This window comes from Stylophora pistillata, chromosome 2 (genome assembly GCF_964205215.1).
Source record: "Stylophora pistillata chromosome 2, jaStyPist1.2, whole genome shotgun sequence".
In the NCBI taxonomy this organism is placed as follows: Eukaryota; Metazoa; Cnidaria; class Anthozoa; order Scleractinia; family Pocilloporidae; genus Stylophora; species Stylophora pistillata.
In genome coordinates, this window is record NC_142520.1 from 35,761,674 (window position 1) to 35,784,576 (window position 22,903).

A 22,903-nucleotide genomic window follows, 5' to 3' on the forward strand; every position below is an offset into this window, starting at 1 on the left:
TTCCCCATTCCACATTCCTCATTCCTCTATTCTCCATTCGCCATTCCCCATTCCTCATTCCTCATTCCCCATTCCCTATTTTAAAGATAGCCGGCAGAGAAGGAATTTGTTTATGAGCGTATTCGTCCAAGCATACCGAAGCCCTCTCTGCTACGTCGTTATGTGAAGGTTAGAAGAGTTACAAAGAATATTTATAGAGTTCTTTAATTTCGAGTTACATTGTTACTGTTTTATTGTTACACGTTTCACTCTATTGTATCGATTCTTTGACTGAAGGTGCAAGAAAATAATACACATACCAAAGTCAAACTAAGAAAATCGTGAACACCTGTGTATGAAATATTTCTTTCACACAATTCAAGAATACGAAATATTTCTCAAGTTTCACCAATATCTTGCATTCTTTTCAAACAAGATCGTTAAAAATAGCTCAGGAAGATAAGTGTTCACGGTTTCCTTAGTTTACTATCTGTAAAAATCCTCTCAACTCGAATAAATTGGGTCTGCCACGCTGACTTAATTATTCATCGAAAAAATTTAACCACGGCGCTATCATATTTCACAACAACTTCAAACAAAAGAAGCCCAAGTTCACGCAGCTATGCGTCTAGTTTTTCTACAAAATTGGGAAAAAAAAAAACAAAACAAAACAAAAAATCTCATTCAACGTCACCAAAGTTCGAGGCCGCGCGATCGCGAAGCGACCTGGTATTGGCGGCAATGTTTGATCGCTGCGTGGATTTCCCTCCCCCCCCCCCCCCCGCAAAAAAAAATTGCACTCGGCGTGACCTATCAAATCTTGCGCGTTTTTTTTTTTTTTTTTTTTCCCATTTGGCCCGATCCCTCCCCTACCATTCCTCGATCCTCGTTCCTGATTCGTTTCCTAATTTATGCTTATGAGAGAACACCTGGCTGTACGAAAGGTCACCATCGGTCGCATTTCCGTTTCTTGGGGTATACACAAACACATATTACCAAACGATTTTTCTAACCCCATAGTATTTCCAGTTTTGTAAAAATGTGTCTATAGTACCTCACGACTGTCAAATAAATACCATTTTTTTTCTGTTTCGAGAAATAAACATTTTAGGCTCTGTTAGCGACCACGTGGATGTATTTACAGGTCACTGGAGTCGTACGACTTATTCGGTGCGCGCGCAACGTATATCCAAAAATTTCCGCTCTTGAGTTAGTTGTACCTGTGTTTGTGCATATAGCTACGACAGTGATTTTGTCCAACAATTCATCAAATGACGATGGAACTTTTTATCGGTCTAACAATTTGAGTGACATCGAATTTGCATCGTTTGATTACACCGTAAGTGAGACGTTGGTCTTGGAAAAGTATTCAGCTTTGGATATAAGCTGTAAGTGTGGGAAAGAACTCTGGAGCGGGAATTAATTTAAGATAAAACTATGTTTATGTAGATTACAAAGTCTTCTGATAGTTTTGGGACTGCCTGGAGCTTAACGGTGGAAAGGGGTGTAGTGTGAGGCATAAATATAGGGAGGGCAAACCTCCAGGCTAATGTTTTTAGGATTGGAAGCTTCTTAGTCGAAACTTGACCATGATACTTCTGTCCTTTCTACTGTGAAAAACTTTGAACTTTTCTCTCCTATAACAGAGTGCTAAGGATGGAGCAAGAAGAAAGGGATGCTTTAGGAAGAGGAGAGCATCCAACTCCCAAAAGGCTCAAAACAACAGACCCATACAAAAAAAATGTAGTTGTCCTGCTGGAGAGCGACGTTCGTTGCGTAAACGATCAGGTCTTGATGCCAATTTATATGGACATGGCCAGGATCCATGAACCCGACAAGGGACAATACAAATCTAATATAGAATTTACCACAGAGATGACAGAAATGCAAGTCAAAGAACGGCTCCTGCATGATTTTCCAATTTTGCGCCCTTGTGCAAGGTAATGATATTGTGCTCACTTTCTTGTACGTTCAAGATAGTTGGTGATGGGTCGTATCAATGAAAAGCGTTTCAAGCTCATGGGAGAATCCTATGTTATTTACACATTGATTGTGAGGAACGTTATCGACGAACAGCATGAAATTCCCAAGATGTTATTGAGTATAACTCAGTCTAGAGTAACTAGGTTGATATAGTTTACCACAAATATAAACAACACGCTCTCCTTCGAGTTGAGGTCTCTAAGCTCCTTAGTGCATGTAGCAGTTGTCTGAGCTTCCATAGCTGATGGATTATTGGATTATTAAAAAAAAAAAAAACTCGAAAAAGGGAAGGGATACATAACATGCAGTCTAGAGGATACCTGTAGTTCAAGTTTGTTCAAGACTCGTCGGCGCGTGTATAGTTAATTAAGTCAAAACATTCCAAGCGGCAAGATCGAATTTGTGTCAGCTAGTCGATCAACCCGGTCTTTATTGTCTTTGCAAATTTTTAGATTGTCCTGTGCATCAGCCAAAGATAACAGAACAATGCTGGATTTTCATGCGGAAAGTCAGCATCGTGGACTTTGGAATGGTGCAATGATTAAAAAACATTTAAAAGGGAACTCTGCCCTTTATGTATTTGGCGAGGTTTGTATTTGTAGTACTTCATATATTCAATCATTTGTGTTCATCTTTACATCTGTTTTTATTTTAAATTTTCTTATTGTTTGATTGAACAACCTTTGAAATTGCTGAGTGCCTTGAAAGATGACTTAAAGTGACCAGAATTTAAGGCTAGTTATCTTTCCTGGAATAGTTCTCAAGATCTTAATTTAGTGTCCAATCTCAAAATTAATTTTCGGGTTGTTTGGGAGAAGACATACATTATTTTCTCTCTTAAAGTCCCTGAAACTATTTTTTTGTGTGTGCTGTAATTTACATCGTGGCGATTGTTTAAAAGAAGCAACAAAAAATTTTATTTTTTGTACTCAACTGATGATATAAAAATTGCAGATTAACCTCTTTGGCAAGCAATTTTCTTATCTGATGAATGAAGAACTCTTTAACAGCTTCTTACATGGGGCTTAAAACAAATGTTTTGGACCCTGTGTTACCATACAGCTATTAAACAGCAGTGGTCATAAACCCCAATTAATTTTTTGTTTGTTTACTAGACATCAGAGTCAGGAAGAATCCCCACGAGGTTAGGGGATCCAACAGTGGCATATCTGGGACCAACTTCATCAGGTGAGGTGGTGTTAATTAATGTTCAAATTGGCATACCCTTAAAGTGACCATAGGCTAGGGGATGCAGTTGAAATAATTAGGAGAGATAAATTTTATTTTAATCTAATATGGCATTCTCAAAACTACAAAAACAAATAGAAACAATCTTTTGTTTGAGAGGGGTTCTCTCTTCCACTTTATCTCTCATGTTAAACCACCACCAGGCTTCCTACCTTGTTTTATAAAGTATTCTTGAGATTTTCTCAACCTGAAATGTGTTGAACAAACTTTGGTTTTAATTTGCAAATGTCAATTAACTACTTTCCTTGTTCTCAATCTCAGTTAATTGACTGAATCTACTGACTGTTATGTCCACCTGTAGGGCACCCACCTTAATAGCCCTATGTAAACTTAGTCACTCAAAAATTGGCTTTTCATGTATCCTTAATAATAACCAAAATTCTTTCATAATTTACGTAAAATTCAAGTCAATTTCACAAATTAATATTTTTAGCTTTTCTAACCTGTTTATAAAGCTATTAATCCTCCAAGTTTGATTCTTGATTGAGTGGTCATTAAAATCACAAGCATGGTCTGTTAGTCACCTCTCCTTGGTTTTGCAAAGACATATTTTTTTTAATCGATAGTTGTCCTAATTCCACGCTGCAAAAGTTAAGATTAATTCTGAGTTAAAATTTTAGTTCAACTTTCTTCTGATGGAGTTATATTTCCAATTATAACTTCTTCAATCCTTTGTTTTCTACTGCCGCCAATAGATAGAATAAATAAATTTTAAGTAAAAGACATTTTTTTAATTGATAGTTGTCTTAATTCTACACTACAAAAGTTACACATGATTTCAAGTTGAAATTTTTAGTTCAACTGTCTTCTGATGGATCATGTTTTGACTCATCCTCAGAGACCCAGGGGCTGTGAGTCAATTTCAGGTTAGGGCAGAAGAGCCCCTGGGGACATTGTCTTACAAGATTATAGTTCTAAATGGTTGCAGCCGTTCTGGCATCTGATTGGTGCCAGAAAATCTTTGTGATTTTCTGTCCAATCAGATTGAAGTGTGCTTTAGAGTCCTTTCATGTGTTTTAACAGGGACGTAATTATACAAGAAGCTCCGTTGCTCGCCATGTTTGTTTGGGCCGTGCAATGAAGCTTTGCTCGAGGTGAAAAGTTTCATTCTCAGCACACAATGTAAGAGAAATCAATCAGATTGTCCGCAAAAATCTTACTGGAAATTATACCGAACACTTTTGCAGGTATCACAAGAGAACCTGTTTAAAAGTTTGCGAGGTTTGTGTAAAACATAATGGTTGCAGGCGTTAATATGTCGCTTTAAACGTTAGACAAGATGTAAGCTTAAATATTTCTAGATTTTTTGTATAATTTGCTGTAATTGTAATTGGCTTTGCCAATCCCATGAAGTCATTTTGTTGCATGGGCCACGCAGGTTATGTCAAGCAGCTGGTGTTTACACAGCTTTCTGTGCGTGCCAAAATCTAATCTAATCTTTGCTTGAAAAAAAAGAAAAGCTAAGAGTAGAAACTTTTGTTTATTAGATGTGGGTAGATGACCCTGTGCTAAGCTGACAGTCATTTACAATAAAGCAAACCCGCCCTTTCCATCCAACATTTCTTGGTCTTTGGTTTTGTTTTCCCCAATGAAAGCAGCATCAATTCCAAATGATCAAAGGTATTTAACTTGGTCTTCAACATTTGACAAAAGAGGTGAAATGACAATGACCATGCAAGGCACTAGAAGAGAAAACGTGGCCTTTCGAGCTCAAGAATTTGAACACTCTAGGCAGCAGTTGAAAGATTAAGCTCTTTCCAAACCCCTTTGGTAACTGTCCAAAAACATCTCTCCTTCCCACGATGTTCTTGATAATAAGTTTTTGTTCAGATTTTACGTAGCTGACTGGAAACACAGCTAAGCTTTCTCTAAGCGCTTGCTGGAGGTTGTCCACGAACTTAACGTTCTCTGCAACCTTGGCCATATTGTGAAAGACTTTACTACAAAGCGAAGATTAGATTTTAGCTCGCACAGAAAGCTACTTAAGCATAAGCGCCAGTTGCTTGACATACCTGCATGACCCATGCGACGAAATAACTTCACGGGATCGGCAAAGTTTCAGTCACAGCAAATTATACAAAAAATCTAGAAACTTAAGATTTAAGCTTATACATCTTGTTTAACGTTTAAAGCAACATATCAACACCTGCAACCATTGTGTTTTTATACGAATTTAACCTCACAAACTTTTAAACATGTTCTCTTGTGATACCTGCGAAAGTATTCAGTATAATTTCTGATGAGATTTTTGTGGACAATCTGATCGATTGTGCTGAGACTGAAACTTTTCACCTCAAGCAAAGCTCTGTCGTATGGCCCAAACAAACATGGCATGCAACTAGAAGCTTCTTGACTGCATGTATAACTATGTCCGTGTTAAAACACACAAAAGGACTCTAAAGCACACTTCACTCTGATTGGGAAGAAAAACAGAAAGATTTTCTGGCACCAATCAGATGCCAGAGCAACTGCAACCATTTGGGACTAGTCTTGTAAGACAATGTGCCCAGGGGGCTATTCTGCTCCAACTTGAAATCGACTCACAGCCCCTGGGTCTCCAAGGATGGTTTTCACTTATGACTTCTTCAATTCTTCATTAACTACTGCTAATAAATAAAATTATAGATAAATAATAATTTAGCAATGGACATCCCACTGGGTGGCTCTTCTTGTCCACTGTTTCCAGATCAAATTGGAATTTTGATGTCTATTTTTGGCAATACACTTCACCTTTCTTATGCTACTCTAGCGTTAGATGCAGATATCTAGACAACCAATCAGAAAATCAGAAAAGCCTGACGCTCTTTTGATGCTTGATGCCTATTGGATAAGACCGTGCAGCCATTTTGCTTGTGCTGCGGGATCCGATACCCAATAAATTTCAATAGATGGACGCTCAGTGATTTCATGCCTTATTACAACCATTTTGAAATCACTGGTGGTCCCTGTAATCTGATTGGCTCTAATTGGTGTGATTTATTCTCAAATCACACCATTTTTTACCCTAAGTCACATCATTTTATGCTTGACTGCATTTTTGACACATGACATCAAAGTCTTTCTGTTTTGCGTACAAAGTAAGATGTAAAAGCGTTTCCGGTTCCGCTTTTTATTTAAAAACCGGCTCAAAACTACATCTCAGTAAAACATTTGAATTAACTAAAGTCCTGTATTTGGTCGATTTCAAAATGGATGTAATAAAGTGGTAATTGAACCTTGTGTCATGCAATTTTGGTCTGAAATCATACTTGTGATTTCAAATCGAACTCGCGCTGCGTACTTGTTCGATTTTGAAATCACTCATATGATTTCAGCCCAAATTGCACCCCACTCAGTTTAATTACCATTGTTTACCAGCTCCTGACACTCCCTAAATGAAAAAATTGCCTAAATTATATTTTTATCGTAAACTGCTTTTATTAATTAAGCTTTCTTATGATGTATGGTTTGTTAGGGTTTTCTTGAAACTAGCATGCATATGAGGCCTTGTGTGTAACCACTGATGGGTTTCATAGTGACGAGATAATCAGTTTAGAAGGCTCTCTCTTACCTGGAGTTAGATATGTTGCCCCCAGTTCTCAAGCTAGCTTTATTTAAAATGACCACCCAAACTATAAGCCACTTAAAAATACAAATTTAGATAGAGGTAAATGTATTTTAATTGCTTTCATGATTAAAGTCAGACTAATGAATTTAAATAGGCTGCTGACTTTAGAAATTTGTTCATATATGAATACCATAACTCCTTTTAAAATTAGAATTGATATTGGTGCTACAATAAGATTGCCTTCATTTTCTTTTTTTCATTTATAGGGTCAGTTTTACCAGCTTCTGAAAGACTTAAACTTATATCAAGAAAAAGTTATCCCAGTGGATCACCTGTATCTCTAAGGTCAAGTCCCAACCAAATTGAGCAAGGTAATCCAATATCATGATTTCACTATAATATGCTATAAAGTGTGTGCATGTCCCCTTAATACAACCAAAGTTGTAAACAAACTTAAAGGTTACAAATTAAATGCATTTGTTTATCTTTTCCATTGTCTCAGGGGAGTTTGCCAACATATCCAAGGTTGTTTATCTAACATTAATCATGTCATTGAACATGTAATAATTTCATTGTGATTCATGTCATTGGAACTTGAACTTGGAAAAAAGTTCCAGCAGAGTTAGGTCATTTACATGCAGATACAAATAAATTCAAATAAAACTCAAGTTGAAAGTCTGGTACATTTCTTTCTTCTTTGGCCCATCTTACATGACATATAGACACAATTGACGTTTCCTTTGTTGCCAGTTTTAAGGAAAAAAAATTAAAGAGTACATCAGTGAAATCATATAAAATGTTAGCGAAAAAACCCAAGAGACATTAATTTTAGTGAACTGATGTGAAAATTGGCATAACGACTTAATTAAGGCGTTTGGGAACTGGTCTCTATAGGAAATAAATGCCTCAAGAGCAAATATTAATTTGTCATAGAGAATTAAGGCAAATGATAAGCTTATTAAAACTGTCCTGATCAGAGGAGAAATTTCTTTCCCACAATGAAAATTTGTTATAATGGTACTATGTAATATATTACTGTATTTATTCGTCTGCAAGCTGAACTAGGCTATAAGGCGAGACCCTAAACTTTAAAGGCTGTTTAAATCGGGAAGGTTCTTAAAACATGTAAATTGAAACTACTTGGCTTTAAGCCAAGACGATATTATTCAGAGAATTCCATTCTCAAACAAACTGAAATGGAGCGCAAAAGTTTTGAAAGAGAAAAGAGTTTTTTTATGCAGTATTGCCATAAACAATGAAAAACATTGTAAACTTATTGTCAGTGTTGAAAACAAATGAGAGGAAAGATCAAGAGAACCTTTTTAGTTGAGAGCTCGAGATGTCAGCAAAATGCACAAGGATAGGCCGTTACACTCCGAAATATCCACTGTTGGATGAGAGATTACTTGACCGGTTTACGGAGCAGAGAAGCCAAGGTAATTTTTCTTTTTGGCTGGTACCAAAAGTGGAAAGGGTGCCATTCTGTCAACCTTCATACAAAGACAATCCAGCTAGCACAGCTCCTTCCAAATGATCTTGAAGAGCAGACCATCAAATTCCCTCAGTTTGTGATAGTGACGAGGTGGTGATATGATTATCCACACTGCATGCGGTATCTTGGCTTATAGACAAATAAATCTATTTTTCTTCTGAATTTGCTGTTTTGCAAAATTTTTGTTTAGGAAAACACTTGGCTATAAGCTGAGGACCCTTCTGTAGCTCAAATTTTCAAGGTTTTGGTGAAGTTTTGTGAAAAAATTGCTCAGCCTATAGACGAATAAATACTTTAGTAAGTTAAATAGTATATGACATGTTATTTTAACTTGGAAATGAGGCTGTTAATGAAATGATTTATAGCCAGGGGACAATTTATTATAGAATAACAAAGGGTGACAATTAAAGTTTAAAATGAGACATATTTTTATATAAATAGGGAATGGAATATTACAAGTTGATTCTTCCCAACAAAGAACAGATCAGCAACCCATTTCACTTGAGGTATTTAATTTTCTTTTTACAACAGGCCTTCATTTAATGTGACTGTGCATTAACAAGTCATGTCCTCAAAATCTTATTTAGATTGAATAAGAATGAAGCAAGGTCGTATCTGATATTAAATTTTTTCAAATAGTTATTATAAGTATAGACTAAAATGGTGGATAGCATTGAAGGCGCGCTCTGATTGGCTAGTCAAACTCCGAATATCCTTTGCTATTTACCTCTGAGCAACTCGGGAAAAATGGCGTACCAGTTTGCGTCAGTGACAAGCGAAGAAATCATTTAAATTAATGAAAGCTGTGTATGTTATCTCACTGATTTAGTGTATACTAAAACAACTATTCACCTCAGTGTCGGTGGTTAGCAGAGGATATTTACCTTGCTGCTTCGTGGCTCAGTAAATATCCACCACTATAACCACCTCCACTTGGGTGAATAGTTGTTAACTATTCACTGTCCAATACCTTGGATTGTTATGAGTCATCTAATATGTCAGGGTTGTGGTCTAGCAGCACCAGGTGGCCCCTGGTGCCTTACTTTTGCTCTTGGGTGACCCGGGAATCTTAGTTTTTCTCATAAAAAGCATAATTGCTAGGCACCCTGAATTTTACAGTTTTAAAGCACTGGGCTTCCTTCAATTTTTCTTAGACCACAGCCTTGTATGTATTCAGGAATTGCATGATCCATCCATGGGTAATGTATTCACAAGTCATGTGATCTGTATGTGCATGGAGAGTAGCCTGCTGCAGCACTCCTTACACTCTTTAGGTGCATGTAATAGGTGTGAATTATATATGCAGGGCTGTGGTCTAGCAGTGCTAGGTGGTCCCTGGTGCCTTACTCTTCCTGGATTTCACAGTTTCAGAGCACTGGGCTCCATTCAATGTTTCTTAGAGCACAGCCTTAGCACTTTTCAAAGGTGGAGTAATAATGCACTTCCATTAGTAAAATATAACACACTCAGGTACAGTGGTTTGGGATATGCATGCGCCAGTATTTTAATTTGTCTTTGGTCATTCACTGCATGCATTTGCTTGCACTCTTTGATACAAATGCTGTTGTTATTGCTATTGCTAGTGTATTTCCATGGATACTAAAACAAGGAATATAAGCTAAAATGACCTAAATTAAACTACCAGTAATCTAAACTGACCTAAAATGACCTTGAGTGCTGTTCAAAATGACCTAAAATTATCTAAAATAACCTAATGACTGGTATTATCTTAATTGACCTAAAATAATTGAAAAAAACCTATCAGGTTCCTTTGCACAGTGTCATGACTAAAATGACTGTGCTTAAACAATTTACTTTTGAAGTGTACAGAAACCACGCCACAAATAAGGGCAGCCCACAAATGAAAGAAACCCTCAGTGTCTTCCCTTATATGATGATACTTGCACCAATCAAAACCTGAGCAAAACTTGAAACTTTACTTTATAGGCCCCAGTTATATGGTCACGGGTACCAGAGACAACTCCACCCCTGGGTTATGTTGGGCAAGCAACAAAAGAACAACAAAGAACAAGAGAAGATCAATGTAACAGAGCCAAAGTAGTCTCAGAGGTATATTGTTAATAGTGACTGTAGCTATTATTAGTTAAATGCAGTTGTGGGATGCTTTGACTTAAAATCTACAGGGAATGACTATTACATGTATGTACATGAATATATAAATATTGATATAAATTGTTCTCATCTCTAATTAGTAAATCATAAACTTTATTACCAGTAAAAGGGACTACAGTGATTCTGTAATGTTTTTCAATTATGATTGACTAGCATTGAATCTCTCCTAGATCAGTACCTTTGGGCTTAGACTTGCATTGACTGATAAAGAATAAGATTCTATGTAAATGTTTGATACAATTGTACTGTGATGACATTCTTTCATATTTTATTGGGCATTTTGTGCAGTAGGGTTCTTGTAGATAATGAGATATCAATGACTTTCTTTCCTTAATTGATAATTTTCTCCATCATAGTTGAATTTATCTGTAGAAGCAATTAATATTTTATTATGTGTTGCATTGTTTAGATAATTCTTGATTCAGGTAATACTTGTCAGATTTCAGTACATGCTGATCTGTTACCGGGATCTCAATGTGGTCTTCATTCATCAGGTATGTCTGTAGTTTGGCACACATGGACTAAAAATAAAAGAAAAATATATACTTGATTTATCAACTTTGTTTGTATACAAGGACCACAGTTAATTTTTATTTTATAGTTTGGGAGAATTAATTAAGCACAAAATTAGGCAAAACTTGTATAAAAAAGCTCTTGATCTATGATCACCTTTTAATAATTGTTAATTAATTCATTTTACAATCACAGCAGTTTATTAATTAAGATAAATTGATGAACAGAATACAAGTATTCGCTCGTAATTGAAGATCTGCATCTCTAAAAAATGGTAGTGAAGGATATGGTAGACATTTGAGGGCTAATTTTTGGGAGGGTTTTTTTTTCATGTTTAACTAAGCAATATTATTTTAACTTTAGTTTCCAAGAAAAATGTTGGTAATATATTGAAATGCACCCAAGTTATTAAAAAAAAACATATTTTTGAACTGAGGCCTTCTAAAGTGTACTTATAACCAATTCTAACATGTCATCTCAAGTGAATTCAATTCTGAAGAGTTTCTTGTGGCAAAACGTCCTCATACTAGAAGGGGGGCATTCAGGGGCCTCTGGGAAACCGCAAAACCGGAGAAAAAAACCTCCAAAACTGAAAAACCGATGAAAGAAGGCAGCAAAACTGAAAACCACATGCAAACCTGACAAAACCACTACATTTTTGCCTTTAAAGGGGTCAAAAAGGAAAAACTGAAAACCACATCAGAGTTTTCGTGAAAACCGAAAACCGAATGCAAAAACACATAAAATCCACAAACCGCTCTGATAATCAAAACCGAAAAACCGAACCTTTTTGGACCAAAAACCAAAAAACCGATCCAAAAAACAGTCAATACCGCAAAACCAAAAATCCCAAAGCCTCCCTGTACTAGCCGTCAAATTTCAATCAATTGCGTAAACATCTCTTGATTTGGTTTGCATGTGAAGATCTTTAGTATCTCTCTGAGTATAAAGCTAGAATGTGAAAGGAGAAAGATCAAAAGGAGAAAACTCCATAATTGCTTGCACTCGATCAGCAATTATTAAGGTTTGTTGCAATATGCCTCAGCCACTTTTAAGTGGAAAGAAAAGAGTTGAAATCAATATTTGAGGTTCAGCAGAACCGAACGAAAGGTCTGTCATGGGTAACTTTAGTAACCCACTTAGTGTGTTTTTGCAAAGATCAGTCTCCTGAGACTGCAGGAGACCTCTGTGGTTCTATTGGCAGTCAACATTTCAAGTTTTTCAGGGTTTTGACATAACTAATTATTGATATTGTGGTCACTCACCCAAAGGTATAAATTGTTAGAAAAACTTTGGAAGCAATAAATTATTAGGGTATGTCAACTTTACAGATTGACTCAAAATTTACTGTAGTTTCTCGCTTATAAGGCGTAGGTCTTTTTCAAGAAAATTCTGTCTTCGGGTGGAAAGTTAGTGCTTAAATTGGAGTGCATCTTATAGCTAAGTATTTTTGTGCAACCAAATCTTAAGATCTTTTCAACTGTAAGTTCTGCTAAAATTGTGATCTTAAGATTTGGCTTTCCACCTAAAGACAGAATTTTCTTGCAAAAGCCGTGTGCATTATAACCAAGAAACTAAGGTTATCAGAAGACTCCCAGGATGCCAACCTAAATAACATTAGGGAGAATTCCCTTTTTCAAATTGGATCCCCATCCTGGGGCCTAGGTTCGGAAATACGTAGATCGTGCTTTACGTAGATCGTGCTTGCCGAGGAGGATTCCTTACATTCGAAGGCTATCGACTCGAGGAATTTTAGAAAACTAGCGAGGAATCACTACCAAGAGCGCAAAAATGAGTAAGTAACTTAATTTTAGACGTAAAGTGTCCCGTCAACTGTTTCACACATCTTAGAAAAATCAGATCCAGTCAAATTATTTTCGAAGTAGTCGATGAGAATCCGCATTTGTCGCCTTTCTTTCTTATTTAACCGTTGTCATTAATTACTTTACACTGAGCGATATTTTGACAGGGGACTCAAGATTGAGCGCCTAACAGCTTCTTACATTTTTATTGTACATGACATATTTCACGTCTGTCTTGGACTGAATTTTAGCCATATGCCAGAGTAATTACATTTTAAGCGTTCTGTCTCATTCGGATAATTGTCGGCTAGTTTTATATCAATAATTGTTCTAAATGCAAATAACAAAATATTTGATGAGACTGCGTGAAATGGCTTCGTTATGTAGTTGTGACATCCGACGAGACCCGAAATCCTCTCTAAATTGCAATAACGTACCTCGCGTGCTTGTATCACCAATGAAGCTTCGTATTGAGATATGATTGTCTACGATATGTCTGTGTTCGTATGGTTGCATGCAAGAACGTGACACTACAAAAACTGCGTTCATAAAGCAGGATGATACCCTATGGCTCTTGGGTACACATGTGCACCAAGTGGTGAATGATGGAATCAAAGTACGCTTTAAGGAAGCTGGAAGGGATTATCATACCAAAAATGTTTATCATGAAATGCAAAATAAGTGAATCACTGATTAAGTATCTGCATGAGCATTTTTGGGATCAACGTTTCTGGAATTGAGAGTATATCACGATGTGTGCGGTTGCGATTTGCTTCAGTTGAAAGTTCCCATCAAGTTCAGTTGACAGTTCTAATTGCAAAATTTCTGTCATTCAGTTGAAGAAAATATTGAAAACTGACACCATCAGAGTAGTTGCTCTGAAGGAAACTGCAACTGCAGCATGCACGGAGCTAATAGCAACAATTTGAAAAACAGAACCCTTCTCCGAGTCTTAGACCGCCACTGAAAGTGTTTTTCTTGGTTTTTCTTGTATGAGCGTGCGTATGTCGAGTCTGGATGCACTTGCGATGTTAGAAGAGTACGAGAGAAGCGGAAGGGTTGCTCGCGGGTGAGAGAGCAGTACTTGCCGACAAATTTGCACACTGACATTAAAACCCGACCACTAAAAAATTATGCGATTTTTTTTTCTTCTCACGTCAATCGTGATTTATTAGTGGAATTTAAAATGCATTGTTTCACTTCATTTCTTCTATATCTCATGAACTTGGCTTTTGCGGCTGCAAAGCAGAACTCTTCTCGATTTTCGGAATGATACCGATGTTAAATCATCGCAGAAGTAACATTACAATTCAGACTTTGAAAATGCATGGCAGCTTTCATAACCGTGCGAGTTGTAAGATCAATAACATCACTATCAGTAGAGGAAGTGGTACGTCACGGCGGATGTTGGAGACGACTGCAGTAAAAAAAAAAACAAACAAAATGAATAAAAAAACAATGCTGTCTGTTTCTTCATCGACAATAAAAAAAAAAAAAAAAAAAAAAAAAAACTCTGGCGACAAAAGGTGCTCTTTCGGTTAAGATTACAACCACAAAGTCTGTTTTGTTCATTGGATCAATGACGGTTGTCTGGCAAGAGTACCATATCACCAGCCTTCCATAATTATGCATTCAGACTGGTAGACTTTGTAAATTTAAAGTTTTGTCGTGAAAGACAAAGTAGAATGCATAATTAATGTATGGGGTTACATGGTACTCTTTCCCGGTTGGGAGCTTTACGCGACTGCCAAGGCTTAATAAACGATTTTAACCAAAGCCGTTTGGCCCCTGATGCTGTTCAAAAGGGTGTGGGGAATTAGTGAGGAGCCCACACTGTCACTGTTTTCTTCCAGAATTTATTACTCAAAAAAGCAGGCAGAACAACGTTACGCGAAGTCTCTGAACGACTAAAAACTGCTCACAATGATTTTCTTATCTCATGAACGTCATAAGTTGTCCTACAAATATGTCGCGACATTTACACCACGGGAGTCATGGAGGTCGCACTTGTTCGACAGAAATGATATTTGAAACCAGACTGTCAACTCTTAATATTTCACGCGCGAAAAGAGCACCAAATAAAACTTTGTAGACATGAACCTGGTGCTAGTTTTCTTAGCGACATTTCTTCATTCTCTGTTTAATTTGTTCAATCTACAAAACCTTATTGGTTTGTACGCATTGTACAACACTCGCCAGCGGCAATTGTTGGCTCTTGCCGCTTTAAACCGACGTCGACGGATGCGAAAAAATGGGATAATATCTGCGAGCCAAAGGGTGAAAACAAGCTAGTCCCATACTGAAAATAATTAGGTGAATAGTGCAAATTTGTAAATTGGTATGGGTTGAAATTCGCCATAGGGACCAGATAAAGCGTGTGTCGAGAAAACCTGTGACTAAAATATTGAACTGATAGCTAGCTGTGCACACGTGTTGTCTTTGCAGAATTGCGAAAATCCAAATTTTTTCTAGTAGTTCAGATTTGATCGACGTTGCGACAGAGGAAAAACAAAAATTATTATTTTAAGGCGATAAGACGAGATATGGCCTGCCTCGAGGCAGGACATCGGCTTTTCTGATCTTTAAGCCCTTCGGACATAAGCAAATTATAAAAATTTCCCCTTGTAAAATACTTACGAAACGTATAAACCATTTGGAATACTAGCATTTGAAACTTCGCCCCCACTCGGTCTCTCAGTGAAAGAGCTTTGCAGACGTCCCTGGAAAAAACAGCTTTCTCGAGGCCATCTGCCAGTAACTTTAAAGCAATTAACCCTAACCTATCCTAATGCCTTTTCCCGAGTGATTCGTTGCTTTTCACCCTTAATGTCTTCACTTAACCCATTGTCCCTAAAGAGTGACTGGCATCTAATTTTACTTAACAATTCCACCCCTTAATCAAACATCAAGGTCACGAGAATATATGAAATAATCACCAAACTAGAAGGAACTTTTGATTGTTAAACAAATTCTCCTTGTCAGCACCTTAGGAAATGTAAAGAGAACAGAATGGGGGAATATGCATACTGAAATCAGGGTGTAAAAGATTGATTAGCTTAAAAAAAAAAGGAAACAGTTACTTTCTCTAAATTTCTTTGTTGTATTTTTTCGTAGATGCAGTTCTATCCCAACAAGAGTTATTTGAGATTACGCAGTCATTGTCTGAGAAACAACCCGAGGAGGTGCACAGGAAAGGCTGGGGCCTAGGTTCGGAAATATCATACTGGAACGTTGAAAAAGGTAGGTTTTCAAAAAGGGAGGGAGGGGGTTGGTAGGTTACCATTCAATTAGTTCTTGCCAAAGCTCACTTGCCTCTTACTGCCTGAGCTTATCTCACCTTTCTTAACATGAGCTGATACAGCATTAGTCTTGATTGGGTTGCTAGTCCGTGGTAGAAAGGAGCCGAAGTGGTTGGCGGTGGGTAAACCCTCAAGAAATGCGCAGTTTCATCAATTTTCGCGGTATTCGTTTGTATTCCTTGGAAGAGAGAGGCATTTAAGAGGCGAGTGTCTTGTCCAGGGACAGAAACATTGATCCTACGGCTCGAACCCGGACCTTCGATCGCAATTCCAGTGCACTTTCCACTTAAGCAAGTTGGTCAAGGACGTTTCACTTGGCACAAGAAACAATTTGAGGCCCGACTGGCTTTCCCTTTACGAAGAAGTATAATATGATAACGAATGTAAAAGACTCGTTATCTGAATTCCTGTTTTTTTATTTTCGCAGACGTAACAAAGTCCCGTAGCAGTTTACCTCAGCCCATGCAACCAATACCTGAAGAACAGCCAGAGGAGGTGTTCAGTGTGAAATATGGTTCAGCTTCGGATATGCACTGGCAACTGGACGACACAAAAAGTGCTATTTACAAGTATTTATTGGAGTACGGTCGAAAAGAGTTTCCGTCCCACAAGAAAACTCTAAAACAGCTTAAAAATAACCTGGCGCGGTTGAAAGATGAGGATCAACTCCGTGAGACACTCACGGGTGTGACGGAAGAAAGATCGAGTCCTTTTCACGCACTCATCGCTGAAGTTGCGAGTCACGTAATCGTTGCAAACGTGCGTTTGAAACTGCCAGGTCTGCGGAAGTTTTTCACCGATGGCATTGGGAAGCACGTTTTGAATTCTGTGGAGAGGAAACATTCTTGTTTGATAGAGATACTTGACGACAAGACACGGGCTGACCTCAGTGACGAGATCCAAACTTGCTTTGACAGTGCCTCAGCTGAGTTTGAGAGGATCTCGGATGTTTTCAAAACACATGTTAGTATACAACCTGAGTTAATACAACACACTATGAGGGGGGATGGGGTAGAGAAGAATGAGGGGGGAGGAGTAGAGAAGAATGAGGGGGAGGAGTAGAGTCATCCTCCTCTAAGAACACTAAGAAAACAAAACAAAAACAAAAAAAACAAAGCAAAACACCAGGCCCTGGTTGTTTGAAAGTTGGATAACACTATCCACCGGATAAAGCTCTAGCCAGTGGATAACGTTAGCGATTTACCCGTTGGAGAGCGTTATCTGCTCTTTATACAACTGGGGCCTGGGGCCCGTTTTTCGAAAGTCCCGGTATATTAACGGGCCCATAAAGCTGTTCTGTTTTTATTCAAAATGGGGATTTCAAAATTTTGAAAATGATACAGTAAAGCTATCAATTAAAGAAACAAAAAGGACAGGTTTGGGTGCCAGAAATTGCTTTGCTATTCTTTAAATATTGATTTTAAAACATGGCTTCGGACCCGTTAAGTTACCGGGACTTTCGAGAAACGGACCCCAGACCCGTTGTGCATAACGCTTACCACTAGGTGACTACATCACCCACGCTGTTTTGTAGGCGAATGCGAATGTCGCGACAACCCGGTACTAAAACAGCTGTTGAACAATGGAAGATTTTTTTCTAACGACGGTACTTATTTTACAGATGGGTTCGCCCGAAGTTGTGGACGAGAATGTTTGGCGCGAGAGGAGCTGGAAACGAACCCTCCATGAACTGTCAGAAGATTCCAGTCGGAGCACATGGATAAAGAACACACAGATATGCGTGTGCATGGGTGATGTGACGAAAGAAATGACTGACTCATTGTTGATCATGAATACCAATACACTGGAGCTGAAGGAAGGTGGTCAGTTGAACAAAGATATAGACCGCACTGCAGGTCCGTCTGTCCGTAAAGAGTGCAAGCGTATCATTTCCAGAGATGGAGCGCAGCTCCCCGGCAACATAGTAATGACAGGAGCTGGGGATCTCCCTTGTAAGAATCTAATACATGTCATCGCTTACCCAGGTTCTTCGCAGATCCTGGACCTTCAGATGAGTGTGAAAATGGGCCTTAAGTTCGCAGATGAAAGAGGAATGGGTTCTATAGTTCTGCCAGCGATAGGCGTGGGGGCCATGGGACTGTCACCAACAAACTCAGCCCGGGTTCTTACAAGGGCAATTCTGAGCTTTCTTGAGTCGCCTCCACGGACAATCAGAGAGATAAGAATTGTCCTATTCAACGAAAGTCTGTTTTCGACGTTTCACGATGAGATGAAAAATGAATTCGCCCCCATTCAAGCCCTTGAGGGCTTTTTCCCACTTTCTATGCCCCCTAAGGAGGAAGACTGCATAACTGCGATGACTCCTGTGGATGTCGCATTTCATGAAGGGTACGGAAACACTCCGCCGATTGCGACGGCGGAGTTTCGAGTGTATGGCAAAGACAAGAAGTGTGTTACCACTGTCATGAACAGTTTACGTGGGAAGTTTGTGAAATATTGCACAGTCCAAAAAGTAACTCACCAAGAGGTGCCTCGTTTGATTCAAAGCTGCAGGGCATGGCTTCGACATTTGGCATCAAAACATGACACGGACCTTAAGAAAGATGAGCACAACAGTACTATTGTTGTAAGCGGGAATTGGGACGATGTTTGTTTGGTTGTGAGTTGCATTCGGCAGAAAATCGATCGGCTCATTGAAAATCAGCAAGTACTTGAAAAGCGTAAATTGATGGCGCAATACGTGCAGTGGCACTATGTTATTCTTGACCGGGAGATTGCTGTCAACGAGAAAGTCAGCTCAACGATTGAAGAGGCTTGGACTAAGAAACAAGATGGAGTTGCATTCTGTATGAATAATAACACTTACAAAGTGGACTTTAAGTCTATGACCGTTGTGTCGAGTGACATGAAATATCCACCCCTCCGGTTAAGTCGCAAGTTACACACAGAAACTGGTACGCTTTCGTGCTTAAGATGCTTTATGTTGTGAGTGTGAGGGAGTCTCTTTGTCAAGTTTTTTCCCTTTTGGTCTCGTCAGGCAACGCATTTTGATTGGTTCTTACTTATGATTTATCAGAGGACAAACGCGTAGATGATGTCACCAGCGTCAAGATTTTGCCTTTTAACAAATGGTAAACATCGCAGCGTACACTATTGAGTTATGGACGCACGCGGGAGGGTTGCTGCTAAACACAAAAGATGCACGAGAGTCGCACGAGGCGGTAGCCGAGAGCGTCTCTAACTTCTTGAGTGCCTAGCAAACCTCCCAAGTGCAACCATAACTCAATAGTGTTCGCTGTGTTGTTTACCATTTGTTTTATAACATAACATTGGTACATTGTAGCAAAAGAGTTCCCTTTTATTTAACACTGAAACCATACGGACCAGAAAAAGACAAGCGCGCGGAAACTATTTTTTGCATTTGCTCACGCGAGCAGCGTACACCCATGGGCAAATGTTGGACTCTGAATTGACCAATCAGGGCGCGCGCCTTACTCAGGTTATGTTATAATTTATCATATCAAACAAATTGTTTTCATGTTGCCGTGGGTCTGTACAGTAATAGATCACAAAAGACGTCAAAACGAGGTAAGACTATCCGTGGCACATGCGACCACGCCTTGTCTGTCACTTCCTTGTTCTTACCACATTTTTACGTCGTATGTGATGTATTACTGAATTGACGCACGGCAACATGGCATCTATTTGTTAACCATAGCATCCATTTCTTTTTTAGGTGTTGTCACTCCAGATTCTTGGTCAACACAACCGTACTTCGCAGACGGAAAACCAGTCCCGGTCACCATGTTTCCTTTGCCGGAGATGGAGTACCAAAGCGTCGCCAACATGTTTTACAGCACCGGTGGTGCTGGCACAATATGAGTATGTTCACCATATAGGAGTATGTTCACCATATCTCCCTTATATTCTCAAAAGGCAAGACATCTTGATCTTGAGTGGATTCCAAAATTATTCGGAGTGGACCCGACCACATCCGCGCCGAAGACTCCGAGAACTTCTTACCCTTCCCAAGAGTTCTGACAAAACTTCCTTCCCAGGACTCCCCCTTCTAAAACAGGACATTTTCTATCACATCGACATTTCTTGTTTCGTATTACTCATATTTTATCTCATTATTCCAGTTAGGCGCGAGACTTTGGTCGGCTGGCGTGAACTAGCGTTAGATTGGAGATTTTAATCCTTAGTGGTCAGAGCAAACCGGTTTTACATTTTATTTCTGTTGTTTTGTTTCAGGAGCGGTCTTTGGTAATGGGGTGTACTTCGCGTCTAGAGCTTCCTATTCCAAGGGGTACACTGCCCCAGATAGCAACGGACTGAGACACATGTATCTGGCTCGAGTCGTTGTGGGTTTCTATACCCTGGGTCAGAGAGGGTTACTGGTACCTCCAGCTATACCCTGCCATGAACCAGAAGTTCTGTTTGATTCTGTAGTGGACAACACGGAAAATCCATCCGTTTTTGTTGTATTTCGTGAGGCGCAGTGCTATCCGGAATATCTTATTACTTTTAAAACATAAGCAAACCGTAACAATAGTTCCCATACTTCTTAAAATTGCGTGACTAGCCATTGCTGTTGCATGACCTCATCCATTTCAATCCAGTCATAACGCAATCTTCTACAAACGGTTGAAGCAAGTTCAGTTGTGTCGTGTTGTATTGTCCCCCTAAAAGACATGGAAATTCCAAAGTTCAGAATTGACGATAGCCATGGAACTTTTTCCCCTGTTTGGAGAAATGAGCAGAAAGTGTCACTGTCATTAAATAATCCCCTCATTACCACAAATTCATGTTTTAAGACAATCAGAATATCAGGTGTTATCTTTAACCTTTAAGTAATAATGATAAAGAAAAAACACAGGGTATAGTAAAAAGATAATTCGTTATTTATAACTCATGAAAAAAATAATTTTTAATTTTTAAAAATATCATTACTCAGTGATTATTAATAATTACAAAAGTTGAAATATTCCCCACTTTCACCAAAAATGAGGTGAATAATTTTTTGTCAATACAACGCAAAAACAAAAAAAAAATGTTTCAGTTGTGTCGATATATTAAAAGAGAGTCTGGAAACTTAACTCTTGAGATGCACTTTTTTCTCTTCAGCCACTTGTTTGTGAATAGGGCAAGCTAATCACTTCTGAACTGGCCAACCAGTGTTCTGTGTGGTATATGCTAATTGAAAGAATAATGGTATCATAATATTTCACCAGCCTGCCTAGATCAGTGTGGCTATTTTCAGGGCAGTCCAAATTATGTGTTAATGAAGATTAAAAAGAATAAAGATGTTGTTGTAAGTTTTTAATTCAACACTTTAACTTGCATTTCATTGGTCTATTTCAGCATAGATTTTGAATGGGTTGAGGTGTTCAGGGAGTAGTTTTTTAACAATTCGTCATGACGAAATTCGATTTTAACCAAATATTCAGTGAAAATATACTTAACACAGACAGCTATCTATAGACTGTTCCAATCCTTGTCTGTATATTAGACATACTGTGCAACTTCGGCCTTTCATTACTGGATTTGTTTCATAGTTAAAAGTTGAGGACCATCCAAAAATATACGTAAACAAAACCAACTGGTATGCCTTCTTCGTGTTTCAAGCATAATTTATCTGGTAAATATTTAATTTGAATGAATATACACATAAAAAAAACATGCCTAAATATGTTGCATAATCAGCAATTCACGCCGCCATTTAGATTTATCACAACAGAATCGTTGCTAATTAGTGTATATTGTAGTGTGACCGTAATTATATGCAAAATGCCCGCAGGTCTAAAACACGTGAATTTTGACTCTACATTTTATTATTACTTGGATTAGTGTGTGCGCGAATAAAGAATCTTGTGTTTTACAGAACCGAGTAGTTAACGAAATATTTGCCAGTTCTGAGCCACAATGTTCTCTCAGTACAGAGGTTGAAGAAAACTGTGAGCTTACAAGAACAATGAATTTCCCATGACAAGTAATATATATATCTTATTAGACGTTTTGTTGTGTGGTATCGCTGAGTATTTTTACTCGTTATTTGTATTTTGACTTGCCCTACGGGCTCGTCAAAATACGGCACAACTCGTAAAAAATACTCAGCGATACTACACAACAAAATGTCTAATAAGTTATTTGTTATCCAGCACGCGAAACTGTTATTTCAGTGCGGGCGAATTTCGTGGATATTTATTTTACAGGGAGTGTGTGACAGAAGTATGCGAAGCGGAACGGAATTGGCGCGTTGTTGTGTTGCCGTTTCTATTTTCTTCATTAAATGAAGAAATTTCCTGGTCGTCATGCTGTTTTTCTTCGTTCGATTCTTCTAATGAACTTGGATCTATATTTTTCAGCCATTCTGACTCTTCTTCGTCGGCAATATGATTCAAATTGTCCGTCATTTGTGTTTTTTTCGTAACTACAATCCAATTCTTCGCTTGTGCGATCCGGGAAAGCCTGTTTAACCGGTACTCTAAAATAGACGAGTACAAATACCGCGTGATATTTGTACTGGTGTATGGTGTTATTTGTACTCGTCTAGGTGTAGCTGGATAATAAGGAGGGCTATTTTGAGCCAATTGGAGGTTTTATGTGCTTATTGTCATTCAAATATAGATTTATTTTAACATCATGCACAACTAAATACTTTCAAACGACTTACCCTCAAGGACTTTTCAAATCCTCTCCCAGCTTCAGTCTACTTTGTAATAGGAAGACCTTCATCAATTCTTATTACAGGTTAAATGAAAATGGGGAGTATCATTCCTGGAACATCACCTCTTATAAATAATCCAACAAAATATTTTTACTAGCACATGATTGGTTAAGATACATCATGTGACCTGGGGGATTTCTGAGGATATACCCCTAGCACTATTCCTCAATTTTCAAACCTTACATCCAATATGGAAAATTTTCAGCATAAAGTTTA

General features: G+C 38.3%; 1 protein-coding gene across 7 annotated transcripts; it reads left to right on the forward strand.

The window, feature by feature from the left end:
* The first annotated feature begins 1,170 nt into the window (after positions 1-1,170).
* Positions 1,171-21,843, forward strand: LOC148739288 (uncharacterized). Of its 7 annotated transcripts, none has more exons than XM_088749786.1 (13): positions 1,171-1,318; positions 1,626-1,919; positions 2,415-2,550; positions 3,078-3,150; positions 7,024-7,128; positions 8,691-8,755; positions 10,197-10,319; positions 10,792-10,876; positions 15,812-15,937; positions 16,424-16,959; positions 17,618-18,942; positions 19,694-19,839; positions 20,212-21,843. In XM_088749786.1, the coding sequence occupies exons 2-13, from the start codon at positions 1,636-1,638 to the stop codon at positions 20,493-20,495; spliced, it is 3,288 nt and encodes a 1,095-aa protein (XP_088605912.1). In that variant the 5' UTR covers positions 1,171-1,318; positions 1,626-1,635; the 3' UTR covers positions 20,496-21,843. The 7 variants fall into 7 exon arrangements, 6 of the variants coding, with proteins under 6 accessions (XP_088605912.1, XP_088605911.1, XP_088605914.1 ...); XR_015996876.1 differs by having other exon boundaries at positions 1,184-1,367; positions 17,618-18,911; positions 19,694-19,893; positions 20,212-20,347; XM_088749785.1 differs by having other exon boundaries at positions 1,184-1,367.
* The last annotated feature ends 1,060 nt before the right edge of the window (positions 21,844-22,903 follow it).

What these genes read in the sequence shown, in the direction of transcription:
- LOC148739288 (XM_088749786.1), top strand. Translation starts at nt 1,636, where the DNA reads ATGGAGCAAGAAGAAAGGGATGCTTTAGGAAGAGGAGAGCATCCAACT. An exon ending in TCCCAACCAAATTGAGCAAG is followed by an intron (nt 7,129 to 8,690) that starts GTAATCCAATAT and finishes TTATATAAATAG; the next exon opens with GGAATGGAATATTACAAGTT. An exon ending in GTGGTGCTGGCACAATATGA is followed by an intron (nt 19,840 to 20,211) that starts GTATGTTCACCA and finishes GTTTTGTTTCAG; the next exon opens with GAGCGGTCTTTGGTAATGGG.